This window comes from Tursiops truncatus, chromosome 16 (genome assembly GCF_011762595.2).
Source record: "Tursiops truncatus isolate mTurTru1 chromosome 16, mTurTru1.mat.Y, whole genome shotgun sequence".
NCBI classification, from domain to species: domain Eukaryota; kingdom Metazoa; phylum Chordata; class Mammalia; order Artiodactyla; family Delphinidae; genus Tursiops; species Tursiops truncatus.
In genome coordinates, this window is record NC_047049.1 from 23892410 (window position 1) to 23911481 (window position 19072).

The 19072-nt window shown below is 47.2% G+C and overlaps 1 protein-coding gene across 1 annotated transcript in view; it reads right to left on the reverse strand.

Annotated features, from left to right (window-relative positions):
• The window catches only part of SORCS3 (sortilin related VPS10 domain containing receptor 3), a 580427-nt gene extending 561564 nt beyond the window's left edge, over positions 1-18863 (reverse strand). Inside the window, exon 1 of the mRNA XM_033842145.2 lies at positions 18237-18863. Coding sequence (XP_033698036.1) covers positions 18237-18863 — 627 coding nt within the window. The remainder of the gene's footprint in view (positions 1-18236) is intronic.
• Positions 18864-19072: the final 209 nt, after the last annotated feature.

Here is a 19072-nt window from a genome sequence, read left to right on the forward strand (position 1 = left end):
TGGTTAGATCATTATGTGTTCTTTCCAGCTCTAAAAATACTGTCTCTGAATTATTTATATTTTAAGAGGATCCTGGAGAGAACAATGTTTAACCCGAAGGAATGACTCTTGAATTGTGAAGTTTCTGCTCCCCCCCCCGCCAAAAAAAATTGAGCACAGAATCCTTTCTGCTGCCCCTCAAAATCACAGCACAAGAATGAGCAACTTTTCCTATGATTTGGTAACGATAGCATTCCCTTACACATGTCTGGAAATGTACAGTTTGTAATGCCCTTTCAAATATATGATTTCATTTTGATCCTTGCAACTAATATACAGATGAGAAAACGTGAAGCTCAGATGTTGACTGATTTGGACCATTTCATAAAGCTGATAGATGATGATGTGGAGGCTGACCTTCCAGTTTCAGTTTAGTCACAACCAAAAGGGATGCTCCCATGTGTACCTTGCTCTTGGATTCAGAGTCCTCTTGCAGCATGAGCCCGTTCATACGACCACTAAGCTATCATCATCATCATCCCCAATAATCTCTTTTGAGGCCATAACAGACACTAAGTAACAGCTGTTGAAATATCTAATAAAGGATGCTAGTACTGTTTCAACACACACACCTGAAAACCTGCCAACTCCATCAACAGGTCAAATCAGCTCTGCTTAGAGGTGTGTGCACATAATACTCACGTGTGCACACGCATGACCTCCCTACTATTTACTCTCCTGATCTCAGCTCATGAAAAAGGCCCACTGATGAGTCCTTTTCTCCCAGACAATTCTTTCGGCATTCCTCAGTCTGGACTACAAAGAGGCTTGGCGGAGGCAGGGGACTGTCAAGGAACCACAGTGCTTCTCTACTGCCTGCCTGTGTTCAGTTATAGGGTGTGACAATGGTGTTTCACACAATATTATCAACTCTGCCTCCTAACTCCATTTCTTTAAAAATTCATAAGTATGCACAAAAGAAAACACAAAACAAAACCAGAAGAGGGAAAAGGCAATCTTGAAATCTATCTGACTGCAGAATAGTATGTTCCTGCAGGCATAGTAGGTATTAATAATTCAACAAAACATTACAGTAATTACTATACTTTGCAAAATCACAACAGTGCACTTTCGCACAACTCCTACCAGCCTCCCTGAAACTGCCATTAATAAATAAAACACAATTCCCTATATTAAATTTGTTGTTTAAAAGCTAAATATTTTATCAGCACTAATGTATTTTAAATACTCAGTCAAGACCAAGAAAATCCCTTACCCCACATTTCTCCCCCCTTTAAGTGAAATCCCATCTCCCCCGCTAAAGCAGAAATTGACTTCAACTCTACCAAGAATACACTGAGTGTTAGGGCTTGAAGGCCCTCGTGGAAGGATCTGAGGACCACTCAGCTCGAACACTCTGCTGGAATCTGATCAGGCTGTTGGAAAGAGAATGAGAAGGGAGAAGGAAAAAGAGTGGAAGATTAATTCCTTTGGACCATGAATCTGACCTACTTCATTCGGCTCCAGGAAAAGAAGCCATGAATTGTAAAGAGAGGTGAGTGGCAGGAAACCACCAAAGACAGACTTAAGTATAGCCCTGAGCATGTATGAGGTTAATGATCTTGAAATATAAGCGAGCCTCCCTTTACACTGTAGTCATGGTCCCACAAATCTGCTACATCCAGTCTATCAACTTCTGTTGCTTTTATCTGCTGTACCAGCTTTTGCTGCAAAAGTGCTGCAGAACAAACCACTCGAATCTCAATCATTTACTGTCAAAACAATCATTTGTTCTCATAAGTATACAGGGCAGCTGTGGGTTGGCTGCTCACAGCTGGGCTCGGTTGGGCAGTTCCGCTGCCCATGGCTGGGCTGGGCTGGGCTGATCTAGGCTGGGCTTGGCTGGGAGTGGCTACATACAACTTGTCTCTAGTTCTCTACCCAGGACCAGTGGGCTACCCTGGGCACGTTCTTCTCGTGGCTACTACAGAGCTGCAAGCCAGCATGTAGGTACACAATGCCTTCTGATAACTAAGCTTAGAAGTGGCACTCCTGCTATTGGGCAAAACAAGTCACAAGGCCAAACCCAAGGTAGGAGATGGGGACGAATGCCCCACCCAGAGAGAGAGGGCACTACAAAAGCCCAATATAAGGGAGTTAGAAAGGGGAGTGAAGGACTATACAGAGAAGGCAACAACACAACCAAGCACGCCCGCTGAACAGCTCTTCAGTGGGCTCCTCCTCACCACCTACCCCGCCACCACCCAAGCCACCATCCTCTTTAGCCATGGCAACACTCTGGTCTCCTAGAACCCAACCTTTTCTCCCTCCAAACCACAGGCTGGTCAAATTAAATTATATGACTCTCCGACTTTAAACTTTCCCAAGGCTTACCCCTTTGCTCATAGGACAAAGAATAAACTCCATCCCAGGGGCCCATATGGCCCTGCTTGGTCTAACCCATGCCTGCCTGTCTAGCTTCATCTCTCACCAGCCCCTAGCCACAAACCCTCTGCTCCAGCCACTCTGTCCTTCTTTCTATCCCTTTCCGAAACCTTGCTCCCTCATGCCACAGAAGCTGTGTGCCCTGAACGCTCTGCCCATTCCTCTTCACCTAATTGACCTTGCTCATCTGCCTCTGCCTCTCTGCCCTCTCCAAGTTAATGTCGCTGGTGTAACCTTTGATAGTATCACGAACCTCTCCTTCAGAGCACACCATTGTGTACTCTGAGCCCAGCAGCACCTGGCACATAGACGGCACCCCACAAATACCTGTTGAATATCCGATGACATTTTTTAAAGCTATTTTAAATTTTTTAAATAAAAGGTAGCCAAGACTACCTCACCTGGTTGAGTTATATATTAAAGGTATTCAGGTAAAGGTCTATGGCAAATTGCTCCAGAGAGCATTTATTTAATCTCCCACACTGTACTGCTGATTTTGAATAAATCTGGTTTTACTGAATGAGGTTCCCTTAGAGGGTTAGGCCTCACCAACGGGAACAAAGCCACGGTGTCCCATGCTAGGCATATCCTTTCCCCACCCTCATCAGTCCCCTGAGGGGCAAGACACACACATCCAAAAACAGCATGTGATGCAAAACCAGCAAGTCCTCTAAGAACTTCAAAGACCCAAGGGTAATTTTTTTGACCTTAGATTTCTATGTCCACATGAACCACCAAACCTATGTGAGACCAAAATAAATTTTAGACATGTCAACAATGAAAATAAAAAGTATCACTCAAGCACTGGGTGACCGTATAATGTACCATCTAAGGCAGGATCTTTTGAGAGTTAAAAGGAACCTAGCAATATTTATGTCAGGACACAGGAATAAGCCAGGACATTACCCTGCACTCTCTGAAAAAGAATACTTGAGGATCTACCACAGAAAAATGAAACTCAGCCCAAAAGAGCGGAATGGAATCCCAGAAACAGAGGCACTAATCCAGGGGTAAAATAAATAGAAATATCAAGATGACGATAGGGAAGCAGGCCTAGAAGGAAATCAGTACAAATTAGAATATCCACTAAAAATACAATCAAGAAGCTGGACTATCTTAGTGCTATGATGAAAAAAACAGAAGTCTGTCTTCCTGTGAGGAAGACAAAATAATTAGGAACTCAAGGAAAAACAAAAGCAGACCAAGAAAAATAGTCCAAACTAACAGGGCAGAATTCTGAGCAACGGTCAGAGCATCAAATAATCGATTTGACCTCAAAGCTCAGAACACTTCTCATCAAGTGACACGGATTTAGTCGTGAGGATTACATCTATTTCTAATCATGCTACTGGATTTTTCTGTAAATAATAAAACAACCATAATATTGTAAACATTTTATTAGTTTCCATTTACCGTGGTCTTGATTACATTCAATGTATTTCCTAAGAATGCTCCAATTCAGCACGTATGTTACATGATCTCACATTGTTCTTTGCAGTATTAGTCTAATAATGTGATTTCCACACACAAGACTATAAGCTTTTTGGGTATCCAGTCGGCATCACAGGCATCACCAATAGGAACGAAGCCATGGTGCACTCTTTTGCACATCCTGCATCACTAGGCATATAGTAGATGCTCCCCAAACACTTCATATTGTCTGAAAGGACTAAGGCAGAGCAATCAATACAGGTCAAGTCCTGAAACAAACGTTGTTGTTTTTTTTAAACATCAAATTACACTCCCATCTGAGACTTTTATATCACATGTGACTTGAAATAAATTGTACATCATGCCTGGAATAAGAATCTCGAGCTTTTTAACACCACGGTTTGTGTGCTAATGATAGTGTTTCATTTGTGCTGGGAGAAGGCAAAAGAAACACGTGGTCTCAAATCTGCCATGGAAGGACCTCCAGCTACTCAAGGAATAAAGGAGAAGTAATGTGAACTAATACCGTGAGTTCATATCGCCCCTTGCTCATATGGTTCCGTTCACAGCGCTTTGAAAAGCACTCTTTTCAAAAGGCTGACAGGTGCAGTAGCTCATTATTTAACTGTGACATAAGGGGAGCAAATAGAATTGTCCCCATTTCACACGTAAAGAAATGACTGACGTAAAACCTTATCTAGCTTGTGGTGAGATGGGCCTGAATCGAGAGTTGCATAAGTGACGCTTTCATTTTATAGGTAAGGAAACTGAACCCCAGAAAATGCAAAGAACTTAATTAGCATCACACTAAGCAAACAAATTGCTGAATGAATGAATGAATGAATGAAAGTACATCTGCATTGGATAAGACCAAATTTATACATGCTTGAAAAAAGCATTCTCCAGTATTTTTTAATCATAGTTCTAGACCCTTTCCTTACTAATGAGCCCATTAAAATTTTTTTTACTCACAGACATAATAAGCTACTATACCTGGAAGAGTCTTCTTTCTCTTACACCTAAGAAACATGTGACTTGCTGAAGAGAGTGAATGTAAACCAGGAGGCCATCTAGACATCCCAACTCCCAGGCCAATATTCTTTCCAACCTCTCGTGATGCCCCTCACTAAGGATATCTCAGAAGGGAAGGTACCAACTGTAAGCTCAGCTGCTTCCTGCCAAAACCTTGACAAAGTCTAAGAAAAAAAGAATCACACCTTATTCTTAGGTGAGAGACTGTCCGTCAGCAGGTAGAGGTCCAAATTTGAGGGAGACGACGTATTGTGAAGACCAAGCACATGCCCTGGGATGGGCAGGAGCTCTTTAGCTCTGAGAAATGACAGTGAAAACTAATTTGGGTGTGTGTTCCCTCCTCAAAGCCCCAATGCCATATTCATGCCACTCAATATAACCTGAGCTCCTTCCTTCTGGAAGGTGCCAACCCAAAAGGAAGACCCTCTCACAACTGGGGTCAGTGACTCCACTTCCCTCTCTATACCCAGTATGTACCATGGTAGGGCCTGATGCAGAATTTTTAGAGATGAGGGAAATTCCTGATTTGGTGTGATGGATAATTTTATGTGTTAACCTGACTGTGCCACGGAGTGTCCAGAAATTTGGTCAAACATTATACTAAGCGTGTCTGTGAAGGTGTTTCTGGATGAGTTTAACATATGAATTGGTAGACTAAGTAAAGCAGATTGCCCTCCCAATGTGGGTGGGCCTCATTCAACCCACTGAAGGCCTGAACAGAACACAAAGGAAGAGTAAGAAGTTATTCTTTCTCTCTGCCTGTCTTTAAGTTGGTTGGTTGAATCCCCGGACATGGAACTTCACATACTGGAGGGCCAACTGTAAAGTTATACACAGATTTTTGACTGTGTGGAGGGCCATGTCCCTAACCCCACATTGCTGAAGGGTCAAGTGTAGTTTAGTTGGTAGGTGATCCCAGGTGATACTGACTGTGGGGTAGAGAAAGGAGATAGGGATGGGAAGGTAGCCAATAAAGCAAGCAAGTTACCACCTTAGGCAACTGGGGCTTAATCCCACTGGTGGCTGTGGGAGATGGTGTAGAAAAGAAGCTTCAGAGTTACCCCCCCCACAAAGGGCAAGGGAGCTGGGGTATTTATCCACCAGCTTCCAACAGTCATTGTCAAGTGGTTGCTCCCTACTCCTTGATGGAAATCAATTCCCTAATGCTTCCAGCCTGCACCTGTGTAATCAAAGAAAGCCCCAGTGGGCACACAGTCCCTGGTGCTGGTGGTTAGAAGTCAGGCCAGATTGCAGACAGATGGCAAGTGCAGAGGGCATGTGGGCAGGGTACCAACATATCCACTACAAAAGGACAGACACTCAACCTACCCCATCTCATGCCTAGACAATAATGAGAACTAACATTTTTTAACCAGTGTAATAGCCTACTTATGCTAACCCCTTCAGAGTATTATCTGTAAGATTCACAGCATCCCAGTATTATTCTCATTTTACAGCCAGTGAAACTAAGGCTCAGAGACTTGTTTGAAATCACTGTTGCTTGGGGGCCTTCCCATAACAGAAGAAAAATGTCTGAGTTTTGAGAAATCTTCCAGTGAAAAGTTTGCTTTCAAGCACAGATAACACTGAAAGCAACACAGTTATATGAGCAACTCTTTTGCCTCTAAAGATTCTTTCCTCTACCTGCCTCCACCCTGGTAAACAAGCTTCTCTGTATCTCCGGTACCATGGCCTCAAAACTTACCGTAACGAGTTCCCCCAGTACGTGTAATCACATTCAGATATGGCAGCTTGAGCAACTGAAAAAAATGTTCAACTCCGTAATTGTTCTCCGTCTCCCACTGAGAACAGATTTTAAAAGGAAAAAGTTCATTTCTTACGCAGCAGTGTACTCTTTAACCTGATTCTACCCATCTGGAAGAGAAACTGCTTACCTCACATAGATGCCAAAAAGGCTTAGAGATGACTGAGTCAGGTACACGGGACCTGGGAACGGGTGAGAGGCCATTGTGATGTCCCAGGGATGCAGACGCTAGGCCTGGAGGCAGCAAGAAGCAGCCAGATTCTTCCCCATTCCCAAGACACGCATTCTTTACCCAGGCAGTTTTAAGTATTTAAGAAAGTACTTATGTCATTCAACTCAATAAGCTCATATTAACTGACCACGATGCCCAAGAAAGTGAGGGAGCCCAAAGGCAGAAAGTGCAGAAGAGATGGAAGACCCAAGCCTGAGCATCACTTCTGGCTGCATTTACGTCTGGAGTCTTAGTTGAGTCATTTATGGGTTGAATGGACAGCAGAACGGCTGTATTTGTACAAAACATCCATTTCCTTTTTTCTGCGGGAAGGGGCTGAATGATCAGTCCCCCAGGACTCAGCTGCACGGCTGCTAATCAATTGTTCATCTATGGGTCACCGGACCAGCCCTCACACAATGAACCTGCAGGCTACTACCGCTCTTCTCCACTCCCTTGGAACAATTCCTCATGCAGTATTTGTTTCATTATTTCATCCTATTTATTTTCACTTCTTTCCCAGGGCAACACTCCCTCTAGTGTCTGTGTAGGGATCTCAGGTTCCACTCGAAGTGCACAGGGTGCAGGCAAAAAGGGTACAGGCAGGTACAAACCTGTACCTCGATGGTCGTGGGTTATTACAAAATAGTCATGGGTTTGGCCAATATGATAATTCTGGGAAAGAGGCTGCAGATATTATGCAGAGAGCTCCAGCCACGGATATCCCCATTTCATGCCAGGCACAAAGCAGAGGTAGGAGATGGAAAGGAGAAACAAACCTTGAACACCAAGGTCCATCCCATGACTTGGATGAAATGAGTCTTTGGCACTCCAGGCTTTTCTTGTCCACCAGTCCCAGCAGCCCTGTGTTCTCCTATTTTCTATGAAAGCTACACATTTCACTCACTTCCTTCAAGAAGTCTTCCATGATTAGCTGTGAGGTGTAATCATGGGTGCCCAAGCCAAGAGAAGCTACTCTTCATCTTTCTGGATGCCTTTCTCAAAACTCCACTCAGTAAAAGCCCTGAAAAAACGTTCCACTTATTAGCTGTCTGTTAGTATAATCGTTAACCTGACTCTAAGCACCTGCTTCTAACCATTTCTATTACAAATTCTGAGTATGAGTTTCAAGCAGCCAGGTCCCCAGCCACTCACACTTCTCTCTTTCACTGTTTCCCTTAGCATGACACAGAAGGCAGACACACAAAGACTCATCTGAGTCAGGACATGCACTATGGGAGGTGGCTGAAATGAGCATCTCACTGAGAACTGGGTTGTAGCCAAGGGCTTTGCGATCAGCTCATTGGGAAACTTGGGGCAAGTACCTCCTTCCTCTGCTTCCGTGTTTCCATCTGCAAATGAAGAGAAAACCCCTTCTAATATAAGAATAACAACTAAACTAACTAAAATATCTGGAGGACTAACTACAGGTCAGGCATTTCTTTTAAACACTTTGCTATGTACAATATCTTATTTAAACATTAAAATAGCCCAGTGTGAGAGGTACTATTATTATCACTCCCTTTTGGAGATAAAAAACTAGACAAGAGAGGGTGACAACTTGCCCAATGTCACACAGCTATTAAGAGACAGAGGCAGACAACCCAATTTAAAAATGGGCAGAAAAAAAAAAAAATGGGCGGGATAACTGAATAGACATTTCTCCAAAGAAGACAGGCAGATGGCCAATGGGCACATGAGAAGATGCTCAACATCACTAATCATTAGGGAAATGCAAATCAAAAACACAATGAGGTATCATCTCACACCTGTCAGAGTGGCTGTCATGAAAAAGACAACAAATACTACACTGTTGCTGGGAATGTAAATTGGTGCAGCCACCGTGGAAAACAATATGGAGCTTCCTCAAAAAACTAAAAATAGAACTATCATATGACCCAGAAATCTCACTCCTGGGTATATATCCAAAAACACCCAAAAACACTAACTCGAAAAGATACATGCACCCCAATGTTCACAGCAGCATTATTTATAATTGCTAAGACATGGAAGCAACCTAAGTGTCCATCAACAGATGAGTGGATAAAGAAGGTGTGGTATATATACATATATACATACACAATGAAATACTACTCAGCCATAAAGAAGAATGAAATTTTGCCATTTGCAGGCAACATGAATGGACTTAGAGGGTATTATGCTAGGTGAAGTAAGTCAGAGAAAGACAAATGGTGTATGACATCACTTATATGTGGAATCTAAAATATATAACAAATTAGTAAATATAACAAAAAAGAAGCAGACTCACAGATACAGAGAACAAACTAGTGGCTCCCAGTGGGGAGAGGGAAGTAGGGAGGGGCAATATAGGGAGAGCGGAGTAAGAGGTACAAACTATTAGGTATAAAATAAGCTACAAGGATATACTGTTCAACACAGGGAAGGTAGCCAATATTTTATAATAACTATTAATGGAGGATAACCTTTAAAAACTGTGAATCACAATATTGTATAGCTGTAACCTATATAATACTGTACAGCAACTATATTTCAATTTTTTTAAGACTAAATTAAACTTAAAAGAGAGAGAGAGAGAGAGAGAGAGAAGGAGAGAGAGAGAGACAGAGGCAGGATTCAAACCCAGGCATCCAGCCCCAGAATCCTTGCTCCTGTTTACTGTATGGCTTTGTTTCTTGTTCCCAGTCTACCTCTGTTCCTAATATATCCTGAAGAGGATGGCATTCATGATGAAAACCCTTCACAAGTATGAACTCACACAAGTCATACAATCATACCCAGGGCAAATAACCTACAACCTAACAAGATCCTTGATGACCCTATATAACTATGTTCAACGTTTCCCCTAAACTAGGTTCTCTTCCAGCACAGGCCAAGTACCAGGCCCCTGCGTAGCAATGGGCACAGATTTGCTCACCAACAGTCCTAAAAGGCTAGCTCCGGGTCCTCTCACCCCAACCCAGTAGGAATGGTTTCCTCTGCTCCGCAGCAAGGAGTTCATAGCAGAAAACTATCTGTGCAATCCTGAAGTTCTCAGACTCCATTACTTTTTGGAAATTTACTATAGTATGTTTATTAGCATACTATAAAGAACAGCATTTCCATAAATAATTTTTTTTTTTTTTTTTTTTTTTTTTTTTTTACTGGTACGCGGGCCTCTCACTGTTGTGGCCTCTGCCGTTGCGGAGCACAGGCTCCGGACACGCAGGCTCAGCGGCCATGGCTCACAGGCCCAGCCGCTCCACGGCATGTGGGATCTTCCCGAACCGGGACACGAACCCGTGTCCCCTGCATCAGCAGGCGGACTCTCAACCACTGCGCCACCAGGGAAGCCCTCCTTAAATAATTAAAACCAAACTGCACTGATCAAAACAAATGAGCGAAAATGTTCCTGATGATGCAACCAGGCTTGGTTCACTCACTGACTCAACAAGGTGACTCACAAAAGGCCCCCATTAACAACAGTTAGTAAGACACAGATTGTACATATAAGCAGCTGGTACTTACTGTCTGCAGCCACTGTGTGGGTAGTCAGGATGGCCATAGGACACAGTCAGGAAACAGGAGGGAGGAACCTATTCCTAAGCCTCTCTGGCTAGCCTTGTGAATACTCATACTAGGCCTCACTCTATCCTACCTATAAAATGGGCAGCACCCTACCTCACTGGAATGAAAATGAGTCCTCTTAGAAGGAAAATGGTCTGTAAAAGCAAGGAGAAAGGAGAAAACCAGGAGTGCATAGGGGATGGCTACAGAGAGAAAGACCAGGAGAGAGTCCACACTACAGGGTACCATGCTTCTGTCTGAGCCTCATGCCCTTCATCTCTATGCTGAATGATGTGATGAAAACAATTCCCAAGTGCATTTCCAGCCTTGACGTTCTGTCGGTCTAAGATGCTTATAGCATCTCCCACAGTGATCCCCTCTCCTCTGAGCTCATAGCCTGAAACGACCACTTGACAATTAACCACACATCACCCCATGATATCTGTCTTGTTGTCATGTGTTATTTAACTTACAGAAGAGCAGCCTTATACGCAAAGCATATTAGAAGGACCTTGAGGCAAATGCTGTCTTATCCTTCTTTGTCTCGCCCTCCATCACAGCCCTACCAACCCCACAATCCCCAAAACACTGCCACACACATAGTGAACACTTGGCAAATGGCTGAATATCTTATGTGAGTCCATGTGATCTCTGAGGCACATGAGGAAGAAGCCAGGATTGTTGACTCGTCCCTATTTCCATCCTCTTACTAAGTGGGGTAGAGATGCCGCTACATCTTATGTTAAAAGTTGTATATAAAATAATAAGCCAGGTGTTTAAACTCAGTGCTATGAAGAGACAGTGTCAGCCATCCTCCCCGGGCAGCTAGGGCACTGTCCAGTTCCCAGGGTCAGCTCAGCAAGTATGTACTGAGCTACGTGCCAAGCACCGGGCCACAGGTCACAAGGCACCCATGAGAAAAGCAGAACTCACAGCAGGTGTGGGGGTGAGATGCTGGTGTAAGCATTTTATCCCTCATCCCTCACCTTCAAAACACTCATAAAATAACCAAGTGCAAACTAAACATAATCAAATGTGTGGTACAGGCTGTAAATTCTATAAACAGTTAGGAGAAAGAAAAATAAATGCTTCTAAGAAAGGTTCTATAGAGAAGCATGTTTGAATCTTAAACTGAGCCATGAGTAACGGGTGCATCTCAATAGAGGAAGAGGGGTATCCTCAGTGGAGGAGACCTTAAGAGCAAAGGCTTGAGTCAAGAAGGGGTCTGGGACAACGAAGGGGCTGCCTTGGCTAGAGTGAAGGGGCCCATCAGGGAACAGTCAGATGCAGAGTTGGAGAAGCAGATCCAGGACATACGCAGTGAAGAGCCTTGAATGGCAGGCTAAAGGACTCTGGAGTTTAATTCAAGAGGCTAAAGGTACTCAAGCGAGAACGAAGACGTCCTGGGTGAAATGCTCCTGATTATAGGACCTGTCAAGTTATGAACAACCTGAGAAAGGAATCTTCGCTATCCCAAGGGACAAGGGTTTTCAATCCCTCCATAGCCTCTGCTCAATGAGACTTGGGACTCACTCATTCACCAACTTGGTCAAACACAGTTGAGTTTCTCTACTGCGTGTAAAGCAGAGCTCTCTCATCTCCACTCTCTGCCAACAAAGTCAGAGCAGCATCCAGACCCTTCTCTCAGTAACCCACCACAAGAGGGGGATGACCGTGGTTAGCTGAAGGCCATCCATCCCATAGTGCCACTGCTGCTTACCCAAAGTGGCCCACCAGGCACTGGCATGCTACACTTTCCACCTCCAACTTCACAAGACCTCTTTTCTCCCAAACTTGCTGAAAATTCATCCTTTGACATTTTCTTCTCATACGGAAGTGTCTCGAGCCAGCCAAGAGGCCAAAGGAAGCAGGAAATCAACAGGCAAGTCCAGCCCCCAGGCCTTGGTGTACCTGGCCTTGGATAAACGCTCCAGACACACCCTCCTGTTTCAGCCATCCAGCTTCATCACACCTCTCTGCTCCCTAGAGGACGATCACCCGGTTCCAAAGTGTCCCCAGTTACAGGAGGATTTACACAGCCGAGGAAAGAGCAGTTCTCCCTTCTGCCCCCGCTCCCTCCTCAGCCTTCCTGCCACACAACTCCCTTCCCTTAAATCCAACACAATCTGAGACGCCACTTCCCGCGTTCCTTCTCTGCCAACTACAAAGCGAGTTCCAACCGCTGCATTTCTGCCATCATTAAATTGGGCCTCCCAATTAAGGAGTTTGCAACTTCTGCTTACCTTGGAAATCACTGCAGGATCTGAGAAGCAAATCACTCCCTGTAACCGGGCCATCAGAGAAAAGGCAGAGCAGACAAACAGCCGGCGTGCGGCCCCTCCACTCACCACCCCCGGCCTACGGTGACCAGGGGCAGTTACTGCTGTTATGTCCCCTGCATTTCCCAGCTACATCTCCACTGAGGTGGCTCCCCTTGTGATATTAATTAAAAACAGATTCTTTTTGGCAAACCCCTGAAGAACAGCTTCTGTGGCAGGCTTTTTTTTTTAACATCTTCATTGGAGTATAATTGCTTTACAAGGGTGTGTTAGTTTCTGCTTTATAACAAAGTGAATCAGTTATACATATACATATATCCCCATATCTCCCCCCTCTTGCGTCTCCCTCCCACCCTCCCTATCCCACCCCTCTAGGTGGTCACAAAGCACCGAGCTGATCTCCCTGCGCTATGCGGCTGCTTCCCACTAGCTGTCTATTTTACATTTGGTAGTGTATATATGTCCATGCCACTCTCTCACTTCATCCCAGCTTCGTCCCTTCCCCCTCCCTGTGTGCTCAAGTCCATTCTCTACGTCTGTGTTGTTATTCCTGTCCTGCCCCTAGGTTCTTCAGAACCTTTTTTTTTTTAGATTCCATATATATGTGGTAGCATACGGTATTTGTTTTTCTCTTTCTGACTTCACTCTGTATGACAGACTCTAGGTCCATCCACCTCACTACAAATAACTCAATTTCGTTTCTTTTTATGGCTAATATTCCATTGTATATATGTGCCACATCTTCTTTATCCATTCATCTATTGATAGACACTTAGGTTGCTTCCATGTCCTGGCTACTGTAGACAGAGCTGCAATGAACATTGTGGTACATGACTCTTTTTGAATTATGGTTTTCTCTGGGTATATACCCAGTAGTGGGATTGCTGGGTCGTATGGTAGTTTTATTTTTAGTTTTTTAAGGAACCTCCATACTGTTCTCCATAGCGGCTGTATCAATTTACATTCCCACCAACAGTGCAAGAGGGCTCCCTTTTCTCCACACCCTCTCCAGCATTTATTGTTTGTAGATTTTTTGATGATGGCCATTCTGACTGGTGTGAGGTGATTCCTCATTGTAGCTTTGATTTGCATTTCTCTAATGATTAATGATGCTGAGCATTCTTTCATGTGTTTGTTGGCAGTCTGTATGTCTTCTTTGGAGAAATGTCTATTTAGGTCTTCTCCCCATTTCTGGATCGGGTTGTTTGTTTTTTTGATATGGAGCTTGTGGCAGGCTTCTTTATTAAGCCTCTGAGAAGGCAAAATGCATTAAGACATCGTGACACGGGGACTGAGAGCGGGGACGAGGTTAGACAACCCAGCCAAAAGCTATTTGAAAAATCTGTTTGGGAGCCACAATTAGATGCTCCAGTGAGTGAAACACAATTAATCTGATCAAATCTGTCACTATTTTGCACATTAAGAGTAAATATTTTAGAACACCGTCCAGCTGAATTAGTTAAGGGTATGAAATCGTGCCTGGGAGAGTCTGTGCGTTCCCCCTGCTAGCAGCGTAAGGATGCCGGGTTATCAGCATCTCCCTGTTTCTCTTCACCAAGGTGCAGAGTTGGGCACATGAATTGAATATTATCTGGCAAGTCCTTCCAACCAGACACACTGCAGGGGTAGCAGCCTGCAAATCGCTGTCTCTGGGAATGAGCTGCAGGAAAGGCATCAGGGATCAATCTATGGGAGGGTGCAGCACTCTCACCTCAGCACCAGAACAGGGGATCCCCATCAAGGCTTACAATGCCGAGGGGGCCCAGAAAGTGGGCTGTTGTCTTCACAGCTTTCCACTCTCCAGAGCCATTTGCCAACTCACTGACCAAGCAAGGAGGCGCCTTTCTTCTTTTGAAGGAGAAGAGCAGAATGATGTGTTTTTCTGTGTCCCTGTCAACCACAGGGTCTGGACTCCCTTTGGGTGTTTGTGAAACACTCTCTAGCCCATCAATCACCAGGATCTCAGCTGGAGACAACCAGAGAGAAAGGCAAATCGCTCTTCCAGAATATAGGCTCCAATCAGCCCCGGTGGCCCAATGGATAAGGCAGAGTACAGGCTCCAAACTCAAGCCCACTCACCTCTCCCCCGAAACACGTGGCAGGGCAAGAAAGGTCAGAGGGGGACACAGACTCCATCCCCTCCTGGCTCAAGCCTGCTGGGCGCCTCCCCCATTGCCCTCCAAGCTATCCCACCCCACTCCTGGGACCAAAGTGAATATGTGACTCAAGCCTAGAATGAGACTCTCAGCCCCTGGGCACATGCAGGGCACATAGTGTGGGGTGGAGGTGCCTCCCTTGCATGTCCACTTCCTTATGGCTGAACGCAAACGGCCAGAGTGGAGTTCAATTTTCCATTATACGGGGTAACTGGAAACTCTTCCCAAAAAGGACCTCACGCAAGGAATGAGGTCCACCAGAGGCACTTGGAGGGAGAGCGGGAAGCCTCACAATGTGTTAACAATTAAACTGGTGGCCTTCCCAGAGAAGGACATGTTTAACACCCTTTATGTCAGAAGGGAAGATGGGATTCTCTTTTCATGTCAAAAGAGCTTGGTGCAAGGACCCATGTTCTCTGCCTTGGGGACATCTCCAACCACTTTGAAACCAACGATAAAGGGAACTTCCAGAAGGAACATCATCTGCATCACTCCTCACCCTGGCTTTATTTTTATTTACTTATTAATCTTTTGCAGTACGCGGACCTCTCACTGTTGTGGCCTCTCCCATTGCGGAGCACAGGCTCTGGACGCGCAGGCTCAGCGGCCATGGCTCACGGGCCCAGCCGCTCGGCGGCATGTGGGATCCTCCCGGACCGGGGCACGAACCCGTGTCCCCTGCATCGGCAGGCGGACTCTCAACCACTGCGCCACCAGGGAAGCCCCCTGGCTTTATTTTAACAGCGCCTTCTTTTGCTGTCCTCAGGAAAGGAGGAGGGGAGAAAGAAACCAACTGGGTAATGTTGCAGAAACTGGTTTCCTAGCTCCTCCCCCAGGGTTGTTTCCTTAAAGTCTCTCAAAGGCAGGCCCATGTTAACCTGTTTCCTTGTCTTCCTCAGAGCAGCACAGATGTACACTCAAAGAAGCCCTTCTCGCTGGAATTGCCTGTGAAGCATCATCAAAAGAGGCAGGTCCAGCCCAAAAGCTAAAGAGGCAGTAACTCTCTGGACCAGAGAGAGTAGACACCACGGGGTCCCTGCACTCACCTGTGCTGCCTTGTCCTTTGCTTGGACAGTAAGACTGGCCGTAAGCACAACCAATGAATCCCTGAGGAGCTATTAATGAACTGCCCAAATCGTATCACTGTCACTAAGGACCCCAAGGCCAACTGATCCACTCCTCAGGCCCTCTGCACCCCCTTTTAACTGAAGAGCCATCTCCCTGGGGGGTATCGGGCGAAACTGGCCCCCTCACTTCCTCTGCTGTGTAACTGCCTTGAAGATGGGCAGAGAAAGCCATGCACGTTTAATTACTACTTGCAGAAAGCACTCTTTAACTTCCCATCTTCGGGGAATTTGTCAACACACGAAAATGAACCTTAAAATAAAAGCAGAAACATAAAAAAACTCTTTAGACAGAGTGAATTTATATTGTCCAAATGTGGCAGTGTTAAAATCACAGATATGTGAAGATATCACCTCCTCCTTCTCCTAGGGGTACATTTACTTCCACACATCCTGTCCATCCTCCTCGTGGAGTAAGAACACGAACAAAATAACACACATACACACAATTCCTCACTATCAAACTAGAAGGAAGTTGAGAATCACAATCCCTGCGGTCAGAGAATTACCTCTCTCCCCCTCTCTCTCTCTCTCTCTCTCTCTCTCCACACACACACACACACACACACACACACACACACACACAGTCCTTCCGGGACTTGTAAGTCCTCAATCACCCATCCCTCCAAAGGCACACGTTGCCCACCGCCCAAGTCCAGAGCTGTCCACTGCGAAGCTATGGGGGGCCTTCACTGGAGGCAGGTAGAGTCAGCCACGACGCTGCTGGTAAGCTGCACTGCCCAAATGCTTCCAACCCAGGCTGGGCTGCCTGCGTGGTGCTGTGTGTCAGTAAGAACCAGGAAATCTGTGCTCGGTATTGCTGATGTGCTGCTCTCTGCGGACTTCTGGCTTTCCTGTTATTCACCACTCACCCCCGTGACACCCCCCAGGCCCCGTTAAAATAAGGCCAAAATTTCCCAGGGAAATCTTTAATGTCAGTCATGAAGAGAAATATAAAGGGAGCGGGGGCTGTGCTTTCCCATCAAATGAGTTCCCCAAAGCTGCCAGTACAGACATCTGTCATCCTCCAGACTCTGCCCAGTGCCGGGCTCTGATCTGATCCTCAGAGCCAGAGATGAGGAAAGGATTTTTGCAGGACTGGCTGAAGTGGGGGCCGAGGAAGGCAGGGGAGTGGAGTAAATCGTCGGAGGCCGTCCCCTCTCTTCCCCGAGGGCCATCCCCCGCGGATCCTGGGCTGGACTGCACGCGCTGGCTGCCAGCTGGGGGGTAGGGTGGGGAGCTCCTCCGGCCCGAGCTGCGGGCTACGCAGACGGTACTCTGCGCCCGGTGCCTGGCCGCGGGCGCCGGAGCCGCCGGCGTGGACTCCAGGGCGCCACCTCTCGAACAGCAGCTTCCAGGTTAACCTGGCAGCGGAGAGAGAGGCGTGGAGAGGTGCACAGAAAGCACCGGGACCCAACTCCACTTGGCGAGTTTGTCGTTGCAGGACTCAGCGGCCAGGGCAAGTATTTTGCTCAGCGACTTACGTGTGCTTGTGCATGCGTGAGAACGAGGGGTGCAGGACGGGTGTTGAATTTCACTTCACACTTTAAACTTTTTTTTCTGCCCCTCCTATAGCTTTTCGGGGCAGCTGCCTGGGTTTTTTATTCTTTTTTATTCTTAACATCTTTATTGGAATATAATTGCTTTACAGTGTTGTGTTAGTTTCTCCTGTATAAGTAACAAAGTGAATCAGCTGTATGCTGCCTGGGTTTTGAAGGGGGAATCAGTGTTGCCTGAAGGCCCAGCCTCCCCTAAGGCTGGGAGAAAGTGCGCCTGGAGCCCGAGGCAGCATCCTAGCCCGGGGGACAGGAGTACCAGAGTCCAAGTGGCCTCAGCCTCCTGGCTTTCCTTCGCGTGATTGGAGGGGAAAGGGGGGAAGCCCGGGCAGTCGCAGAAACCCGTCAGTCTATCCAGCGGTTCTTTCCCCAAATCAATGTGTCCTCACCCAAGAATTCACACACACCCACGACAGGAAAACTGACTCTCCAAGCCAAGTACCAGAGAAAGTGGGCACTGATCCCGTAAAGGACCTCTTCTTCCTCTCCCCTCCGGGCGGCCCCAATCCTAGGGTCTCCGGTAAACAAAAGCACAGGCTGTCTTACAACAAACTCCACTAACCTGTTGGGGGTGTGGGGAAAGAGGGATGAACCAGTCTGTCTAAAAGTCGAGGAGCCCCCCTGCCCCTGCCTCCACCTAGACCAAGAGCAACTATCTGCCCGTCGTTCCCGCCCCCCCCCCCCATTTTCCCTCGCTTTCGGCAGAGAGATCCGCCGCCGGGTGGGTACTCACGCTGCTGTTGTGTCCCGACCAGTGCACCATGGCTTGGTTGTGGGCCGAGTCCCCGGTCAGCGCGAACGAGGTGCTGGGTAGCCGGAGCTCTTCGGCCGCCGACCCCCCAGCCCGTGGTGCCTTCACTTCCTCCCGGAGACCCTTGGCCAGAGACCGGCTTCCTTTGGAACCATCGGCTAAGACAGTAGCCTGGGTGTCTCCGCGTTCCAGGGCACTGGGGGACTGCGCCCGGCGACTCCTCCTTGTACCGCCAGGCTTGCCAGGAGCCGAGATGCCCCGTCCCCACTGCGCGCCTGCCGGCAACAGCCCTCCGGCTTCTCCCTGCTTCTTTCTGCCGCTGCCTCCGCCTGGCTGGGGCAGTGGCTCTGGTCCCGGCCGGCGCCCCAGTGCGGCGCCTCTCCGTACACTCGCCAGCTCCTCCGGCCACTGGCTTGCCACTGCCCGCAGCGAGAGAGGAGGTAGCGCCGGGGACCGCGAAGCCAGAGCCGCGAGGCGCCCAGGACCGCCCGTTGCGTCCCAAGTGATCTCAGCGCCGGCCAGGACCCAGGTCGACAGGAGCAGGAGCCCGGTCCAGGCGAAGGGCGCCCGGGGCCAGCCTGCGGGGCGCTCCGTGCGCGCCGCCTCCATCCCGCTGCGGCTGCCGCGGCTCGGGCTGCCGAGTGTGTGGCGCCCGCCCGAGGTGCGGGTCGGCGTGGGGGGTGTGCAGGCGCCGGTAAGCAAGCAAGCGAGTGTGTGTCGGGGGAGAGCGGAGGGGGCGGCCGGGAAGGAGGTGGCTCGGCCTGGTGCGCCTTGCTGGTCCTCTCCACTCTTCCTTCCCGGCTCTTGATGGCTTGCTG